The sequence below is a fragment of the Corylus avellana genome, chromosome 1 (genome assembly GCF_965113065.1).
Source record: "Corylus avellana chromosome 1, dhCorAvel1.hap1.2, whole genome shotgun sequence".
NCBI lineage: Eukaryota > Viridiplantae > Streptophyta > Magnoliopsida > Fagales > Betulaceae > Corylus > Corylus avellana.
Window position 1 is genome coordinate 23,024,065 of NC_142490.1, and position 20,965 is coordinate 23,045,029.

The 20,965-nt window shown below is 34.6% G+C and overlaps 1 protein-coding gene across 1 annotated transcript; it reads left to right on the plus strand.

Annotated features, from left to right (window-relative positions):
* Positions 1–1,598: 1,598 nt before the first annotated feature.
* On the plus strand, positions 1,599–19,565 carry LOC132170762 (beta-amyrin synthase 2-like). The gene is made up of 18 exons (XM_059581860.1): positions 1,599–1,953; positions 2,645–2,830; positions 3,950–4,039; positions 4,128–4,325; positions 5,238–5,322; positions 9,019–9,185; positions 14,897–15,085; positions 15,245–15,355; positions 15,469–15,588; positions 15,685–15,807; positions 16,011–16,109; positions 16,423–16,479; positions 16,800–16,846; positions 17,010–17,153; positions 17,228–17,405; positions 18,102–18,182; positions 18,298–18,381; positions 19,232–19,565. The coding sequence occupies exons 1-18, from the start codon at positions 1,747–1,749 to the stop codon at positions 19,352–19,354; spliced, it is 2,289 nt and encodes a 762-aa protein (XP_059437843.1). The 5' UTR covers positions 1,599–1,746; the 3' UTR covers positions 19,355–19,565.
* Positions 19,566–20,965: the final 1,400 nt, after the last annotated feature.

Genomic DNA, 20,965 nt, shown 5'->3' on the forward strand with positions numbered 1-20,965 from the left:
TAAAATTTTTAATAAAAATATGTTACAATTGCTCCCAATCGCTCTACCTTTAGAACTTGGGGCATTTAAAACCTGATCATTGACAGGTTTCCTCCACGTCTCATGTAAAGAGAACTCATGTCACTTCTTCATACGCCAGAGTATCTTTCCCATACAACAATGTCATAACCAGTTGATCATAGGAAGGGGGAAGCGATGCCAACAGAAGTATTGCTTTATCTTTTTCTCCAATTTTCACTACAAAATTCAATAGATTTGTTAATTAGGTGCTCCAACAGATCTGTATTTTCCTCCATATGTAAACTATATAACTGCTTCTTCATGTACGACTTGTCGAATTCTTCACTACATATAGACTCTCCAATTTCTGCCAAATTGACTTTATTTTTCCTCATTAATCACATGGTGAATGACTTCATCTGACAAATTAAGACGAATCACATTGGTAGCCGCCTTCGCATCCATCTCTTTCCAAAAATACTCAGACCTAAAACCCTAATATACTCAGATTTCACTGTCATTCAATAGAGATTATTCCAAAAAATATTCAAACTATTTTTTTGCTAGGATACGATAACGGCTGGTTTCTCTATTTTTCTCTCTTCCACAATGGCACCATTTCTTTCTCTCTTGTTTATCTCTCAAAAATCAAGAAGAAAACACATAACACGCACACTGTTTCTCTAGTGCGGCGCTTGCTGCCCTTTTAGTGCAATTCATAAGGCCGGACTATGGTATGTCCTTTTATAAGAACTACAAGTCAGTGGAAAAGAGACTTATTTCTATTAGAAGTCTAAGAACTACAAGTCGGTGCAAAAGAGACTTAGAGTCTGTTTGGGATTGCGTTTGAGAAATAGAGCTTTTGGATGTAAAGCTTTTGTCTATGAGCTTTTGTCTAAAGCACTTCTACTGAAAGTTGTTTACATATTTGGTAACTACATGTCTTAAGTACTTTTTTGAATTTATTGATATTTGATAACAAAACTAAAAAGATGCTTTTAGTTGCAAAAATAACAATAAATGACATGTAATGTTATTGGTGTTTTACATTTTATTAATGTTAACGTTAAATACAAAACCATAATAATAGTATAAAAAATAAAGAAACATGAATGTGCAATAATAAACACAGTTATATCATTAAAATAAGAATATATAATATGTCAAAACATTCAATGAGATCCTTACAACATTTTAAAGAGTTTATATGATTAGAACTTAACATCATTTTCAATGAAGTTATGAATAGGCGTCACAACGATTTTCACTTATTTATTGTAAAATAAAAAAAAATTCGGCATGCTATGCACGTTGTTGGAGAAAGAAATAGAAAAAAAAAAAAATCTAAAGACAAATAATATAGTAAAAAAAAAAAAAAAAAAAAAAAAAGGGGGTAAAATAAGTAACCAAGAAAACAAATATGTTCTAGTAACAATTAAAAATAAAAATAAAAATTGAAGGAAAAATCTGACAAACCCATGTCTAGACCACGTCTCTTTGCTGAAATTTCAAATACCAAGGAATAAAGTATTATATTGGATTATGGATAGAGCAAAAGCTGAAATTTCAAATACCAAGGAATAAAGTATTATTTTCGATTATTAAGGTATATAGCTCAACCAGAAATCCAAGATAGAGGCAGATTAAAAAAAAAAAAATCAGTGGGTTGTCTCCTCTCCCAAGACCTCTCTGCCTCTCCAAAACCAAAAACCACAAACAACTTATTCCTACATATTCAGAAGATCAATGTGGAGGCTGAAGATTGCAGAGGGTAGTAATGGCAATGAGTCTTTCCTCTTTACCACAAACAACTTCGTGGGGAGACAAACATGGGAGTTTGACGCCGATGCCGGTACACCTGAGGAGCGAGCCGAGGTTGAAGACGCCCGTCTTAATTATTACAACAACCGCCATAACATCAAGCCCTGCAGCGACCTCCTATGGCGAACGCAGGCATTTCCATCTTCTTCTCTCATCATTCGTTTTAAGCCCATATATATCCTCTAGTAACGTCATAAGACAAATTCAGATATTTTCTATATATGTATATAAAATATATAACTATCATGCATACGGTAGGATTTCACAAGCGGTTATGGTCAGTGGTTATTAGCTCTAACTGCAACTGTTAAGTTATGAATTTTTAATAACCACAACCAACTAGGCGGTTAACGGTTATTCAAACCAATAACTGGCGATTTTATAACTTTTTTTATTTTCTTTTATATGGGCTTTCGGTCTTTTTAACTGTTTTGGGTCATTATTAAGCTTATTTTTTGGAGTTATTTTAAATGTTTTGGGCTAAAGTGTTCCCAAAAAAATGAAAAGAACATGTTTTTTTGGACAGGCAATACTTTTGAATTAAGCGTAACCCAAAACATTATATACCACATTATATTTCACATACATATAATTATATACGGCCAAAACGGCGTCGTTTTGAGTGTTATATTTTATATATATATATATATATATATATATATATTAAATGTACACAAGGTCGCCTTTTTGTTAAAAAAATGAAAATTCAAAAAATAAATAAAAAAAAACATTACGCATATTCAAAACAAGAATTACTACAACCTTTAAGTTTGTTCGTCAAAAGATGTCCTCTTTTGTAACATTTCTATGATATGTAATGCAGTTTTTAAGAGAGAAAAATTTCCAACAGACAATTCCCCAAGTGAAGCTTGAGGATGGTGAGGAAATTACATATGAAACTGTCACAACCACGTTAAGGAGAGCCACCCACTTCTTTTCAGCTTTGCAGGCCACCGACGGCCATTGGCCTTCTGAAATTTCTGGCATATCATTTTCCCTTCCTCCATTTGTAAGTTAATTCTCTTCATCTCTGTCATTCACCATCAACATCTCTTTATTGAACATTAATGGAGAACTCTCTCTCTCTCTCTCTCTCTCTCATGGTTTTGTTCAAATTTATTATAATGACTTGTTTACATGGGTATTTACTATAATGACTTGTTTACGTACATGGGTATTTAGTTACTACAATAGATGTTTTTAGCTTCCAACATTCTATTCACTCATTTACAATAGATGTTTTGTTCAAATTGTATTGTCAAGAAAGAGGTGCAACATAAACTTGTGAAGACTCATGACCAAGTTGTTGATAGTTTCACAAAGCCCCTCGGCTATGACAATTTTAAGAGAAATGATATAGTGCAATAAAAAGACCATTTTTTGTCCATAAAAGTCTTATGTGATAAGAGGTCATAGGCTTCATTTATAGTTGCTGTGGCCCTACCCGCTGATAGACCTATGGCCTCTTGCCACCTAAGACTTTTATGGGCCAAAAATGATTTTTTTATTGCACTATAGCATATTTAATGAGCTGCACACTCTACTTTGACTCATTGGAAATTAAAGTCTTGTTTGATATGCGTAATGAGTATTCTATTAGGAAAATAAATAGTTATTACTGAGAATAGAGGAGGATGAAATGAAATAGTTATTTCTATTCCTTAATTTCGTAAAAATGCATATGCTCTAATTGTAATTGAACTAAAATTACAAAAAATAAAACCCACATTATATTTTATTTTTTAAAAACTCAAATGTAAACCTAAGTATGGATAGTCGGCCACCCACTGCAATAGGCTAGTAGCCGGGGGTGCTTGCACCATCCGTGGAGCGAGTGGTGCGACCACCTTCGATAAGCATTCAGGGTAAAAAAAATCAAGATAATATTAATATTCTGAAGAAGGTGCTCAATGTTTTTGCGTAGTAGCTATGTCACTTCATTTTACTTTACATATTTCTCCTTGGCCAAAAAAAAAAAAGAAAACTAGGTTCATTTAATTCCAACCAAATCTTTGAATTGTTTAAGTCACAAATATTTTACACTGCAATTGACTGGAATTGACATTGCGTTTATCTAGTTGATGCAATTTCTAACTGCTATTAAATTTTTGGAAAAATCAAAATGCAGATCATTTGTCTATACATTACAGGGCATCTTAATACTATATTCACTACAGAACATCGCAAAGAAATCCTTCGATATATATACAATCATCAGGTACATATTATTTTCTTAATTATATGATTTTAATTTTTATTTATTTATTTAAAAAGGTACTCTAATTAATTAATTTTGTAAATTACAGAACAAAGATGGTGGATGGGGATTACATATAGTGAGTCATAGTAGTATGTATGCTACAACTTTGCACTACATTAGCATGCGTATACTTGGAGAAGAAGGTGATGGTGGTGAGGGTGACGCTTGTGCGAGAGCACGAAAGTGGATTCTCGACCATGGTGGTGTAACACATATACTATCTTGGGGAACGATTTGGCTTTCGGTACTATACAATTTCCTTTAAGATACGTTGCTATTATATCTAAATAATATTAAAGAAGTTAACTTTAATATTGTTTATAAAATTTTAATAAAAAACATTCTTAATAAATGCTTAGCAAAAAATAAAAGATTATGTAACAAATTTGTGTATTGGTAAATAGAAAACATGCTATTCTCTTTTAGGAAATGCTAGGTGTTCTCTTATTGTTCTCCTCGTGTCCTCCTAGTCCTGGGAAGATATAAATTTTTAAAAACCAAGTGAGAGAAATAAGTGACACTTTATTATTATTATTATTATTTATTATTATTTTTTTAGAAAATAATATCTATCTAGGATTAGAAAGACATGAGGAAAACACTAGGAGACCAAAAAATTAGGATACTAAAAAAGGACAAAATGGATAAAAGATGAAAACCAAACATTTTTTCTTATAAATTATATACGCATTTTAGGAAGAGAACATTAAAGTGACATTAACCTATTCTCTTAAAAGTTTCAGCTTATATATATATATATATATATATATGAAAATAATATGTGTTCTCCTAATGTTTTCCTAGCGTCCTCCTAGTCATAAGTGGATATTATTATTTGGATAGAGTTTTCTTTCAAACTGGGTTGTTGGAATTTCCTTCAACCTACTCTATAAAAGCGACATGTGTCCATTTTTTTAATAATATGTGAGATGCACATGAGTTTTTAATAAGATTTATTTCAATTTTGTCCCTGCTATTAAAAAAGTATGTGTTTTTCACATGTTTAAGGGACACATGTCGCTCTTATAGATTAGGTTGAAGAAAATTCCTCCAACCCAATTTGGAGGAAAACTCTGTTCTTATTATTTTTATATATATTTGAATCAAGCAGTTAATTAGTAGTATTGGCTTGGAATGACAATTCATTTTTGTGCAGATACTTGGTGTGTATGAATGGTCTGGATGCAATCCGATTCCTCCAGAGTTTTGGATGTTTCATCCTTTTCTTCCGATTGATCCTGGTATGCACCATTCCCTTTTCTTTCTCAATTTCTTAGTTCATAGGATCTATTTCAATAGACGTAACAGGCTGAAGATGTTGGTTAATTAGGATAAATCAAAAGTTTCAATTAAACATTCCAACAAGAGAGAATAAACCAAGCTGCTTATTTTATTCTGAAACTCGATACTTGGAAGTCAACGGATTCCCTGTTTTCTTATTTTTCTTTATGCGAAATAATTTAGATGAATTGAATTTTTTGCCATAAAAAAAATCTCTCACAGCCGATTGAGCTACCTCTTTATAGGACTTTTTGAAATATTTCTTGATGAGTATTAATAATAATTCCACTCATTTGAATTTGATATACGTACACAAAAATCTTAATTTCATTAAGAAATATTCTTTATTTTGTCAAATAAAATTACTAATTCAGTACTCAATAATCAATCCAATTTTTAAAATTGGATTCGGATAGGATATATATATCCTACAAAAACACCAGCAGAAAAACAATATAAATTAAACCAATCCTCCTGTACTCAGAGAATATCTCTAGTACTATACAAATCCCAGACAAAAGAACAACAAAAAACTAACATACCAAATCAGCACAAATCCAAAAACCAAAGCTGCAGCAAGGCAGGGACACAAAACAACCAGAAACCTAGAAATCATCACTAGCTAAGATAGTAAACTCAGGAAATTAATGGTGTAATGTTAGATAATACACCATCATTTCACCTCTATCCCACTACTGCACGAAACACACCATTTCACTAGGCCGATGTGTTAGTGCCTATCAGCTATTGGATTGACTCTAGTTTTTTTTTAAAAAAAAAATTAAAAATTAAAAATTAAAAGTTGATAGCTACTGCCATATCAGCCTAGTGAGATGGGATAAAGGTGTAGTATTTGGCACTACTCTGGTTACTAGTGTTGGTTAAATTGATAATTGTTGAGGTTCAACAATGTCGCTGCTCTACTCACTTGGACGGCTCTTAAATACCTTGCGGGGTGCAATTTTGAATGCCATAAAACGATTTGGTTTCCCTCACTAGACATCAATTGGTTTTCAGATGAGATGGTCAAAGGCCCGATCCAACAAATGGTATCAAAGCCAGGGTCATAGATTTGAGTCGCAAGAGCACCATGTTGAGAGAAGGATTGTTGAGGTTCAACAATGACGCTGCTCTGCTCACTTGGACGGCTCTTAGATACGTACCTTGCGGGGTGCGATTTCGAATGCCATAAAAGGATTTGGCTTCCCTCAATGGACACCTATTGGTTTTCAGATGAAATGGTCAAAGGCTCGATCCAACAATAATAATTGAAGAGTAGTGCTAGAAAATACATTTTTATTTCAAAACTATTCTATGATGCTGATGTGGCAGTTTCAACTAACTATTGGATCATTATTAAAAATAAATAAATAAAATTTAAAGATTGGTTAAAACTATCATGTCAGCATTGTGAAATAAAAATGTGATATCTAATATTACTCATAGTTAAATAAAAAATTTACAAAGATAATGGAATAGAAAATTCGAGTACTCCAATTTATATTAATTGTGGTCCACTATTACGAAAGTAAGGAGTTAACAATATTCATTGTTGAGTGAACCTCTTCGTTACAAATGAAATTAAAAGAATTCATTTCATGGTCAAGATTTAAAGTTGATGGATCTAATTATGTCAATATTGTATAGATGCACGTTTTAAAAAAAAATGAAATAATGTTACCTCATGTAAAACATTAGATGAATTAACTTTAAATCTTGACCATGAAATACTATTTATTTCAAATGAAATTGAGATGATCATTTGTTGTGGGTGCACTTGTGAGGTTTGTATCTCACGTTGAGAAAATATAAAGATAGTGAGTGGTTAATATACCTAAATATACCAAAAAATATTATCTTAGGCTTTGGGTTAGAAATGGTGTCCTATTATGCATATTAATTTACTATTTGTTGACTCCCTTGATAATTCTCTTCCTAACAATTGATATCAGAGCCATAGTTATCTTTCGCTGCTAAAATGAGTGTTAATTGGTTGACTTCGGTAAAAGGGTACGATGGCCCGCTGTTTACTCATGACACTCTTAGATTTGTAAATGACTCACATGCAAGGTGAAGTTAGGTCAATGTGAAAGAGACTTACAAGTGAGGAGGAGATTTGTTGTAAGTATGGTGTCTCACATTTCTAAAGTATAAACAAAGTGAGTAGTTAATATACCTAACTGGGCCCAAGCCCAAAAACTTAGATTTTTGGTCTAGAGTTTTGTCCAAATATATATATATATTCTATGTAGATTCCTAGTTAAATATGGTATCAGAGCCATGGTTAGTTTTCATTATTGGGAAAAATACAAAATCAGTCCTTGTAGTTTACTTGATTTGCAATTAACTCCTTTTAGTATCAAAATGAACTCAAAGGTTCCCTAAGGTATGCCAAAAAAATAATTTAATCCCTATACAGTCAAATTCCGTTCACTGACTTAACGGACTATGATAACATGAAATGCTAGAACCAATAAAATTGTGATACTTGTCATATTTAAATCAGTGTTACACTAACAGAATCTGTTAAATTAGTTGACAGAATTTGACTGTAGGGACTAAATTATTTTTTTGGCATACTTCGGAGACCTTTGAGTTCATTTTGATACCACAATGACTTAATTGTAAATCAGGTAAACCATAAGAACTAATTTTTCATTTTTCCCTTCATTATTTGTACGAGTATTTTGGTTTGACACGTTCGAATTGGCTCCTGTAAAAGAGTGTGTGGCAGCTATTGGAGTATGCGTGATACTCTAGTGTAAAGGACTCGCACACGAGGGGAAGTTGGGTCAATGCAGAAAAGAGTCACAAGTGATGGGGAGATTTGTTAGAAGTGTATTTGTAATGATTATTTCCCACATTGAGAAAATATAAAGATAGTTAATGGTTAATACACCTAAGTACATCTAAGCTCATTAGCTTAGATTTTTGGACTAAAAATTGTGTCCTAATATGTATATTAAATTACTCTTTGTTAGTCCCTAAGAAATAGTTCAATCAACTAGGACCATGCCTCATAAAGTGAAAGCCACTAGTTCGAATCATTCCCCCTACCCTTTGTGTGGACATCTCAAAAAATAAAAAATAAAAATAAAAATAAAAAACTTACTCTTTGTTGATTTCCTTGATAATTCTCTCCCTCGCATCCTTCTCCATTAATCAAATGTCTAGGAGTTACAGGTACTAATTGTTGGGTCAAATTTGTGGAATTAAATAGCTAGTCCATTTAGTGGGTCAGTGGCCTGTCAAAATCTAAATTAAAAAATGGCAAGTAAATTTAAGCTATATATTAACTCAGACACAATTAGTCGTCAACCTTCCATATTGTTACCTTACTAATACACCTGGGTTGAATCGTTTCTACATGACACACTTAAATGAAAACAAAATCTCTATTCTTATCAATGTGGCCATGTGGGAATTAGATAACTCCTCATTAATTAACTCATCAAACTCTCATCAATTTTCATTCAATTAACCCAATTATTTTCATTATTATTACCCAAATTTAATCAAATATTACTAATATCAAAATGTACCAAGAACTAGCAACCTTTTACTTTCCCCCTTTTGGTATTGGAAATTTGCTCATACTAAAATAGCCTTTCTGATTGTTAATTAGCATTAATTCCCTTTCTTATATATATATGCAGCAAAATTGTGGTGCCATATACGGATGCATTATTTACCTATGTCATATTTGTACGGAAAGAGGTTTGTTGGCCCCACAACACCTCTCATTTTACAATTGAGAGAAGAGCTCTACATTCAACCATATGATAGTATTAATTGGAGGAAAGCAAGACACTTATGTGCGAAGGTGAGTTCATCTGATTTTTCTTTCTCATTAAGAAAGCATTGCATACCATTTTTCTAATTAAAAGGGTAGGAGGGGACAACCAACTATGGCTACCCAACGTAAGGGTGACCATGGTAATATCTGTCCACTAAGAACAGGTCATGATAGGCCTAGACAGTGAAAATCATAGGTAATCCCTCAAAAGTAATTGAGCCATAACCTGACGGCTCTGACCCAACGCTACCAGGACATTAGTGGAACACAAGACGGATAATATTAATGAGGTTTTGGTGAGACTGGTAAGTGATTCTTTCTTGTGGAGAGTCAAATCAACACCCTAGTACTTGCCCAATCTCATGCGGATTACCTTGAGACCACTTAACCACTGCTACTTGTGGTGCCTTGCATACCATTAATTATACAACATGTTAGAATATAATCAGAATATATTCTGATTATATTCTGATAATCACCATAATTGCTGATTTGATATATTTTCCCTGTATATACATTGATATTATTCTATAATATTGTACATTAATTTCGTGATTATATTTCTTATTCTGTCTGGCCTTATTCAACTATAAATAGGCCTCATTGTATACAGTTCTAAACACACAGAAATACAATATTCAGTTTATCCCTATATTCTCTAGTTTTCTTTAAGTTATTTTAACATGGTATCAGAGCCAAGTTTTGGCCTTGTCTAGAGAAGTAGGAAGTCAGTCCGTTCAAAAGCTTTTTCGATCTTGTTTTGGTATAATTATTAGACCAACAGGCTCAAAAAGGTCTGATATATCCTGTGGAGTTATCAGATCAACGTTCTGAAGTTCAACGCGCTCTCACGCACCGCCTGAAGTTTCTGTGTCACTATTCACGCGCCTCACGCGCCGCCCCAGTCAGCCGTTCTCAGAAAATTCCGCCAGAATCGTGATCGGAGGCTACCGATCTGTCGAACCAACTGAAGCACGAGCCACCCAGAGCTGCCACGTGCCGCCACGTGCCGTCACGCGCCGCCTCCTTTGTAAGTCATTTTTTGAGCTCACCTATTTACTCTACAACCGGTCACACCAAATTTTTCTCTGATTTTTTGAGCTTACACACCTATTATACACTCAGCCACACCAGATCTCAGCCTTTTAACGAAGCCTATATTCCTTATTATATACTCAGCCACACCAAATCCTAACCCTTTAAAACAAGCTCATATCCCCTATCATACACTCAGCCACACCAGATTCAACTCTCTCACCAGGCTCACAGAACCTATCCTACACCCAACCACACCGGATTATATCCCGGAAAAAAAAAAATGGCTGTACCTCCTACCACTCTCCCAAACACCAAAGATATTACCCAACCTATTCCTACCATTCTCGATGGCTCCAATTACCTGGCTTGGTCTCAAAATATGAGTAGGTGGCTCAAAGGACATTGTCTCTGGGAGTATGTTTCTGGTGAAGAATCTAAGCCTCTTGCTGGAAAAGAGGAACCTGCTGCGGCTTTCTCTACCCGCCTCCGCACATGGAAAAGTATCCATTATAGGATTATTTCTTGGTTCTCCAACACTTGTGTTGTCTCCATCAGCATGACATTTGGCAATCTTGACAATGCCAAAGATGTTTGGGACATGTTAGCTCAGCGCTACAGCACTACTGATCTTGCTCAGCGGTTTCAAATTGTGACCAAGCTCCATCATATGCGCTAGGAACCAGGTCAGAGTATTACTGATTTTTATTCACAAATGACTTGTCTTTGGAATCAATTAGCACTATGTGAGCCAAAGTGGAGGGATAAGGTTGATGCCTCTGAGTACATCGCTTTTCGCGATAGCATGCGCCTAGCCGAGTTTCTTGCGGCAATTCGAGATGAGTTTGAGCATACTCGAGCTTCTCTTCTTCACCGCTCACCACTGCCATCTTTGGAAAGTGCTCTTAGTGAACTTGTTTCAGAAGAGACTCGATTCTCTACTATGAAGTTACACACCTCTGAGATGGTCATGGCCACTGCATCCCGCAATGCGCGTGCTCCTAATTCTATTCCTACCGGGTCTTCCTCATCCAATCGGAACATCCAGTGCCACTATTGTCAGAAGTTTGGCCACAGATATAGTGAATGCAGGAAAAGACTTTCTCGTGGGAATCATCGAGCTCCTAGTCATAAGGCTGCTGCGGTCACTCATACTGATATATCAGATATGCCTTACACCGATAGTGCACCCCAACCCAGTACTCTTTCTCCTGCAAAAATCGAAGCTCTCATTCATCAGGTTTTATCTAAGTCCAATCTTAATACTGCCATGTCCACCACACTAGGTAATTCCTCTTGGTATATTGATTCTGCTTGTTGTAATCACATGACACTGAATTCTTCCATATTTTCTGCAAAATCTGTGTTACCTAGGCCTACCACCATTTACACTGCTAATGGTTCCCATCTTGCTGTTAGTCATGTCGGGTCTGTTTCTACTAATCAAGTATCTGTGTCTGATACATACTTGGTGTCTAATCTCTCGTTAAATCTTTTATCTGTTGGCCAACTTTGTGAACTTGGCTTAGAATTGCACTTTTCTAATCGAGGTTGTGATGTGCAGGATCCACAGACGGGACAGCTAATTGGGACCGCCCGTAAGATTGGACGTCTGTTTGAGCTTTCATCACTCCATCTTCCTCCTGCTATGTCAGCTGCCACTTCATCTCGGTCTTCCTCTACCACCCTCAGTTTATGGCACTCTCGTTTAGGACATACATCTATTTCTCGTATTCGTTCTTTAGCTACAAGTGGTCAATTAGGGTCTGTTGAGTCTGAGTCATTTGATTGTGTTGCGTGTCAACTTGGAAAACAAAGTGCTTTACCTTTTAATAATAGTGCATCTGTTTCTTTTGCTCCTTTTGATTTGGTGCATTCTGATGTATGGGGCCCTGCGCCTATTCCCACCATGGGTGGATCCCGCTATTTTGTCATTTTTGTGGATGATTTTTCTCGATACACATGGCTTTATCTTTTACAAAATCGGTCTGAACTTCCGAAAATTTACTCTGAATTTCAACGGATGATTCAAACCCAATTTTCTCTAAACATAAAAAATTTTCGTTCTGATAATGCAATGGAATATCGTGAATCTACCTTCCTTACTACCCTCAAACAAAATGGTACTCTTCCCCATCGCTCATGCCCAAATACTTCTCAACAAAATGGTCAAGCTGAACGTAAACACAGGCACATCTTAGACACTGTTAGGGCTTTGCTCCTATCTGCTTCTATCCCTGAACACTTTTGGGGAGAAGCCGCTCTTACCGCTGTTTATACCATTAATAGGGTCCCATCTCCCACTACCTTAAATAAGTCCCCCTATGAACTTTTGTATGGATCTCCTCCTGATTACCAATCTCTCCGCATCTTTGGTTGTGTCTGTTTCGTGCTCCTTCCACCCCATGAACGAACAAAATTAGAACCTCGTTCTCGTCTATGTTGTTTTCTTGGGTATGGCATTGAACACAAAAGATATCGTTGTTATGATCCTATTTCCAAACGGCTCCGCATCTCGCGGCAAGTCACTTTTTGGGAACATAGGCTATTTAGTGATATGGAGTCTTTTCCTACTCGTCCCTCTAGTTCTTCTCCTATCTTCACTAATGTCTCGGTGGATTTGCTCCCCGACACTACTGATCTTGATGCAGGGATGACAAGCTCTCCAGACGACATTCCGATGGTCGACCCCAATGACTCTGCCCTGCCTGTTGATCCATCTACTCTTGAGACCGCCCCCTCTATCCCTCGTCGTTCTACTCGGGTAACATCTCTTCCTTCCCATCTTCATGATTATCACTGTTATTCTGCTCTTGCTACTCTCCATGAACCTCACTCATTCCGTGAGGCTCATGCTAACCCTCTTTGGCATAATGCTATGTCAGAAGAACTTAATGCCCTTTCCAAAACCCATACTTGGGACTTAGTTGATTTACCTCCAGGCAAAACTGCGGTAGGGTGCAAGTGGGTATACAAGATTAAGACAAAATCTAATGGGTCTATTGAGCGATACAAGGCACGTCTTGTGGCAAAAGGGTTCAATCAGGAGTATGGTATTGACTATATATGAGGAGACTTTTGCACCAGTGGCTCGTCTTACTTCTGTTCGATCACTCCTTGCTGTGGCTTCTGTGCGTCGTTGGGATCTTTTTCAAATGGATGTGAAAAACGCATTTCTTAATGGTGATCTTAGTGAAGAAGTTTATATGCAGCCTCCTCCTGGGTACGATCATCCGCCACACAAGGTTTACCGACTTCCCCGGGCATTGTACGGTCTGAAACAGGCTCCACGGGCTTGGTTTGCCAAATTCAGTTCCACTATTGCGCAGATTGGGTTTGTTTCTAGCCCCTATGACTCTGCTCTTTTTATCCGGCGATCTGATGCTGGTCTCATTCTCCTCTTACTATATGTTGATGATATGATTATTACTGGAGATGATACTGTTGGTATTCGTAACCTTCAACAGTTTTTAAGCCAACAATTTGAGATGAAGGATTTGGGTTTTCTCAGCTACTTTCTTGGATTGGAAGTGTCTTCTGATCCAAATGGTTACTATCTCTCTCAAGCCAAGTATGCTTCAGATCTCCTCTCACGAGCTGGCCTTACTGATTGCAAAATTGTTGATAGCCCTCTAGAGACAAATGTCAAACTTCGTGCCACTGATGGCGAGCTACTTTCTGATGCCACTCTCTATCGACAGTTAGTTGGCAGTCTCATCTATCTTACTGTGACACGACCAGATCTTGCCTATGCAGTCCACCTTGTTAGTCAGTTTATGACAGCGCCATGCTCAGTTCATTATGCGGCTGTTCTTCGCATCCTTCGCTACGTGAAGAGCACCTTGTTTCATGGTTTGCATTTCTCTTCTCACTCATCATTAGACTTACATGTATATTCAGATGCTGATTGGGCAGGTGATCCCACTGATCGTCGTTCCACCACGGGTTATTGTTTCTTACTTGGTGATTCTCTCATCTCTTAGCGTAGCAAGAAACAATCTGTTGTTGCCCGCTCTAGCACCGAAGCTGAGTATCGTGCTCTTGCTGACACCACTTCTGAGCTCATCTGGCTTCGCTAGCTCCTACATGATATGGGTGTTTTTCAGACCTCCAGTTCTCCTATCTTTTGTGACAATCGAAGTGCGATTCAAATTGCGCATAATGATGTATTTCATGAACGTACTAAACACATTGAGATCGACTGTCATTTTGTGCGCCATCATCTTTTACAGGGAACTCTTCGTCTCTGTCCCATTGCTTCTGCTGATCAGTTGGCCGATGTGTTCACCAAAGCACATCCACCTGGACGGTTCCATGATCTTGTTTCCAAACTCAAGTTGGCATCTACATTACCACCTTGAGTTTGAGGGGGGATGTTAGAATATAATCAGAATATATTCTGATTATATTCTGATAATCACCATAATTGCTGATTTAATATATTTTCCCTGTATATACATTGATATTATTCTGTAATATTGTACATTAATTTCGTGATTATATTTCCTATTCTGTCTGGCCTTATTCAACTATAAATAGGCCTCATTGTATACAGTTCTAAACACACAGAAATACAATATTCAGTTTATCCCTATATTTTCTAGTTTTCTTTAAGTTATTTTAACACAACATATTCATGATCTTTAAAAATTTAATTACCTATATACAAGAAAATGATTATGTGAAATTGTTGTTGTACGCAGGAGGATCTCTATTATTCTAAAACATGGATGCAAGATTTACTTTGGGATAGTCTTTACATAATCATTGAGCCCGTTCTTACTTGTTGGCCTTTTAACAAGTTGAGAAATAAGGCTCTTCAAGTAGCGATGAAATACATTCATTATGAAGATGAGAATAGTCGGTATCTTACCATTGCAGGGGGGGTAAAGGTAACAATATTTTTATATATATAAAAGGAAGATAAGAGTTATGAAGAATATTTGATCCAATTTTATATATATATATATATATATATATATATATATATATATAATTGGATCAAATATACTCCTTAAATTTGAGACTCTTATGCAACTTCAATTGAACAGCCATTATTGATGCTCGCTTGTTGGGTGGAAGATCCACATGGGGATTCCTTTAAGAAGCATCTTGCTAGGATCGATGATTTCTTATGGATTGCAGAAGATGGATTGAAGATGGTTAGTAAATATTATTGACAAATTGTAGTTCTATTTCTTCTTTCATTCGTTAAAAAATCATTCTTTCAATTAACTCTTGATAACATTTTAAATTTTTGTTTGAAATTATGCAGACTTCTGCTGGCCAGGTTTGGGATGCTTGCTTTGCCATCCAAGCTTTGCTCGCTACTAATCTCAGTGATGAAATCGGACTAACACTAATGAAAGGACACGACTTTTTAAAGAAATCCCAGGTTTTTTCACATGATTATTTTTAAAATACATACATATGTATCTATATGCATATAAATATAGGCGTTAATTGTTAATCCACCTTAAAATTTGGGAAGGTCAAGGATAATCCTTCTGGCGACTTCATAAGCATGTTTCGTCACATTTCTAAAGGAGGGTGGGCTTTCTCTGAGCAAGATCAAGGTTGGCAAGTTTCTGATTGCACTGCAGAAGCTTTAAAGGTGACTAATTAATTAGTTTTCATTAATTAATGACGTGTGAACAGTGAACAAAGAAATGTCACCAATTATATTTTGTGACGTTTTACTCAGAAAACGTCAACATTTTGAGACGTTTTCAAAAACACCACTGTTCACACGTCACTAATATTGGGATTTTTTTTTTTTTTTTTAGTGGTTGCTTATTGAACCCTCTTGTGTTTCAGTGTTGTTTGTTGCTATCTATGCTTCCATCAGAAATGGTCGGTGAGACAATGGATCCCGAGTGCGTATATGATTCAGTCAATGTCATACTTTCTCTGCAGGTGAGAATTAGGCTGCAATGTGACTAATTAAGTATTTGAAGTATTTTATGTTTGCACAAAGTGGATATGCATCAATATATATAATTATATAAGGGGCTACGAAACATTTTGTTGCTTCCTAAGATGAATCTAATCATCTGAAAGTTTTTAACTGGGAATAGAATAATAAAATTGAGAAAACATTCTAGAGATTCTTTTCTACTATTCGACATGATCATCGTTGATTCCTTTTGGGGGAGTGATGGACTTGTGTTTCCTTTTTTCTTAAAGTATATTATTGTAAGAAGATTCTCCATTTTATGAATTATTGCAGAGTAAAAACGGAGGAGTGGCAGGCTGGGAGCCGGCAGGTGCAGCATCATGGTTGGAGGTAAGAGAAATATTTGGTTTTCATCTTTTGTCAATCTTAATTCGTATGAAGATGGACAAATTCACCATTGAATATGTAGAACCACATGTGAGTCCTACAAATTCAACAGTAAATTTGCAAAAAAGAAGAGCAAGAGATGGATATATAACACTTCTTTGGAAGTAAACACATAATCATTCCACGGGCTCTAAAAGCTTCTCTTCTTTTTTTCTCTACTCATCAATAACTTTCAAAAGTATCCATATTTCCTACATATTTGAGCTTGATAGATACTTTCATCACAGAGTGTTCTCTTTCTATGTTACCTCTTTTTCTCTCAGCTTCTCAATCCTGTAGAATTTCTCGAGGACACTGTCATTGAGCATGAGTAAGACTTTGCACCTTTTCTTTCTAACAATGCTTTATGGTATAAGTTTCTTAATATTGAATTACTAGTTATCCCAAAAGTTTAATATGATAGGAAGAGGTAAATTTAATCACTTAATCAATATTTTAACACTTAAGGACTGAAAACTAAGCGGGTAATTCAGGTATGTTGAGTGCACTTCATCAGCAATGCAGGCATTAGTTTTGTTCAAGAAATTATATCCAGAGCATAGGAAAAAAGAGTGCAAAATTTTCATCTCAAATGCTGTACACTACCTTGAAGATATACAAATGCCTAATGGTTCATGGTATGTTTCTTTGTTGAGTTATTAGATTTGCCCATTTTTCACAAGGAAGCTGCATGACAAACACTAATTTGCAGGTACGGAAGTTGGGGAATTTGCTTCATATATGCAACTTGGTTTGCGCTCGTAGGGTTAGAAGCTGCTGGCAAGACTCACCAAAATTGTCTTGCCATGCGCAAAGGCGTACTATTTCTACTCAAAACACAAAACGAAGATGGTGGTTGGGGAGAGAGTTATCTTTCTTGCCCAAACAAGGTAATTTCATTTGCTTACATGAAGTTTAGGGATCGATAAATATACTTAATTTGGCCCCCTTAACTAACGGTCATTTTTTATTTTGTCTCGTAAATTAATAGTTGTAACACTTAGATACATCAAACTACTATTTTGTTGTAATTAAACTACTGTTCTTTCATTCTTCCAAAAATACCCATATTTTCTTAGAAATAATAAAATTTTAATTCAAAAAACTAAAATAAAAATTCAAAATTTCATGCAAATTGTTTATATACTAATCGAACCTTACTTTATGTATTTTAGTATTTAATCAAAAAATAATAATTTTTTAAAAGAAAATTTGGGTTTTTTTTGGTAGAATGACAAAAAAGTGGCTTATTAATTGCAACAAAATTGTAGTTTGGTGTATCTAAGTGTCACACTTGTTAGTTTATAGGACTTTTTTGAAAATAGTTGATAGTTCTAGAGGATTAAATACATTTAACTCTAAAGTTTATATCTTAATTAATAATCTCTAAATGCTAAAAGCCCAAAAGAGTTCTTGAATGCTAGTCAAAAGAAGCCTAGCTCTTTCTTTTTTCTTGTAGGAAAATTTTCAATGTTGTAGTGTTTGACTTGTCTTTGAATCTTTGACTGATCACTCCAAAAACAATATATATATATATATATATATATATATATATATATATATATATATATATATATTATTCACAGGATTATATGCCTCTCGAAGGAAATCGATCAAATTTGGTGCAAACTGCGATGGCTTTGATGGGGCTAATTCATGCTCAGCAGGTGACTTCATGATTTAAGCACTTTGTAGTTAACTCATTCCTATATATATCATTTTAATTTTCCATTTATGTTTTTCAAAAATTTAAATTTTTAAATTTTATGTCATAATATATAGGCAGAGAGAGACCCTACTCCTCTTCATCGTGCGGCAAAGCTGTTGATCAATTCTCAAATGGAGAATGGTGATTTCCCCCAACAGGTACCAATGTGCAGTTTTTTTATGATAACAAATTTTCAACCGAAAATATTTTCTGCAAAAGCTACCTTTTTTTTTTGGGGGGGGCGGGCGGGCGGGGGAGTATTTGATTAATGCTTAGAAAGTGAACCTAAAATTATTTTCTGTTGTTTATATTGGGGTTATCCCATATCAGTTGTGGAAGGGACTGGTGGTCGGTTTATAAGTGTGAGAAAAAACCTCACATCTTTAGCTAGCTTTTGGGGTTGAGAGAGGCTCAAGACCACCTAAAATTGGTATCATAGTTCAGATTTACCAACAAGTCTAGGCCCAACAGTCTACGGAAGAAATAGGTTGTCGCTGCTTTGACCTAGGGCCCGATGTGTAAGGGAGAGATTGTTGGGATCATCCCACATCGGTTGTGGAAGGTGTTGGTGGTCGGTTTATAAGTGTGAGAGAAAGCCTTACCTCTTAAGCTAGCTTTTAAAGTTGAGAGAGGCCCTATACCACCTAACAATTTAAAGGGTTATTCTAAAATCAATAATATTTTTACATAATATCAATATAATTAATAATTTTAATTCACTGTAAGATATAACATAGAAAAACTAGATCAATTTATCAACTCAATATATATATATATATATATATATATATATATATATATAAGAAAATAATAAAAAATAAATTTACAAAAATGCAAACTTTGGTTAAAAAGGTAGAGGGGGGAGAGCTAAGCTATTTTTTGCCCTAAACCTTTTACTTTTGATTGATTTTGTAAATAATTTGTATTGAATATTATTTTTGATATGCATGAAACATTAAAAAATGTGAAAAATATTGTATAAACAATTTATTGGTTATTTTGTGGCAGGAACTTGTAGGGGCTTTTATGAAGAATTGCATGGTGCATTATGCACTTTTTAGGGATACTTTCCCGCTGTGGGCTCTTGCGGAATATCGTAATCTTGTTTCACTGCCCACCGAATCCCTTTAAACTACATATGTTGTGGATTACATAATAATTAATTAATTAGGAGAATAAAATGGGTGAAATAAGGCATGAAAAATAATGAATTTGTAAACAATAAGCCATATTTCAAGCAAAAGACTAGTTGTGGTGCTATTCTACTGTACATTTGTAATTGATTTACAATACAACAGTAATACTGTTTAATCACTTGATCAACATTTAATATTTTTCCTCACATATGAGTTTAAATTCCTTTTTAATATGTGAGGTCCAACACGTGAAATATTTAATTTAAATGGATGTGATTTGACGGAGTCAAAGTTTGATCGTAGGACCTTTGGCTCTGATACTATGTTAAATTACCAATTGTCCTAAAAACGTAAGCTAATAAGAAGAGATAAATTTAATCACTTAATCACCACTTTAACATGGTACTATTCTACCATACATACATTTGTCACAAACAGATAAATTTGTTTAGGTTTTTAGCCTCCTTCAAACTTTTGTTTTTGGTTATAAAAAGACAAAAGAGAAAAGTGGGGGATATTTATGTCCTTTATTAGTAATAGAAAATGATTTTTTTCTTGTTAGCAAATTAATGACTTATATTAATTTTAAAAATACATATTGGAAGACCAAAATTATATATATAGGAGGAGATAAAAAAACTCTTTTAGTAATGCAAGACGCAATATACTTAGGCTGCATTGGTTTCGATATGACTTAGGCTGCATTTGTTTCGATATAAAGTATATATATATTGTCAACACTTTCTGCAAAAGCTACCAATTTTCTGGTATTTGGTTAATGCTTAAAAGTGATCCTAAAAATATTTTCTTTTTTTTTTTTCTTTCGTACGTACAAAAAGTCATTAATATTTTCACATAACCCATATAATTAATAAGTTTATTTTACTATAAGATATAACAAAGAAAAAATAAAACATCAATTTATCAACTAGATTAACTTTAATTTTATGAAAAAAACAATAATTTAAAATATATATATATATATACCCTCCAACTATTGATTACGACAATTTATCCTCCAAATTACCAAAACAATGACAATGTACTCTCAATGCTAGCAAAATGATGAAATTACCCCTATAAAATTTTCAATAAGACAAAAATACCCTTAAAAATTTGAAAAAAAAAATTGTATTTTTGTTTTTATTTTAGTAAGAGTAATTTCATCATTTTATTAAAATTTGGAGTACATTATCATTATTTTGGTAGTTTGGAAGGGTAAATTGTCGCAATTGATAATTTAGGGAATAGATTATCATTAAGGTGGTAGCTTGAGGGAATTAAATGGACCTTAACACACACCCACGTACACACATTCACATATGACATAGACAGCTCAGTGAATATTTGTATAAAAAAAAAAGAGGGGGGGGTCTATTTTTGCCCTAAACCTTTTATTTTCCATTGTCTTTTTAAATAGTTTCTATTGACTAGTATTAATTTTTATATGCATTAAAAATGTGAAAAATATTTTATACAGAAACAAATGCTGCTTTAAAGTCATGATCGATCCAGTTTGTAGCATATAATCAATTGACTGTTTAATTATTTGTGACAGGAACTTGTGGGAGCTGTTAAGAAGAATTGCATGTTGGATTATATATGC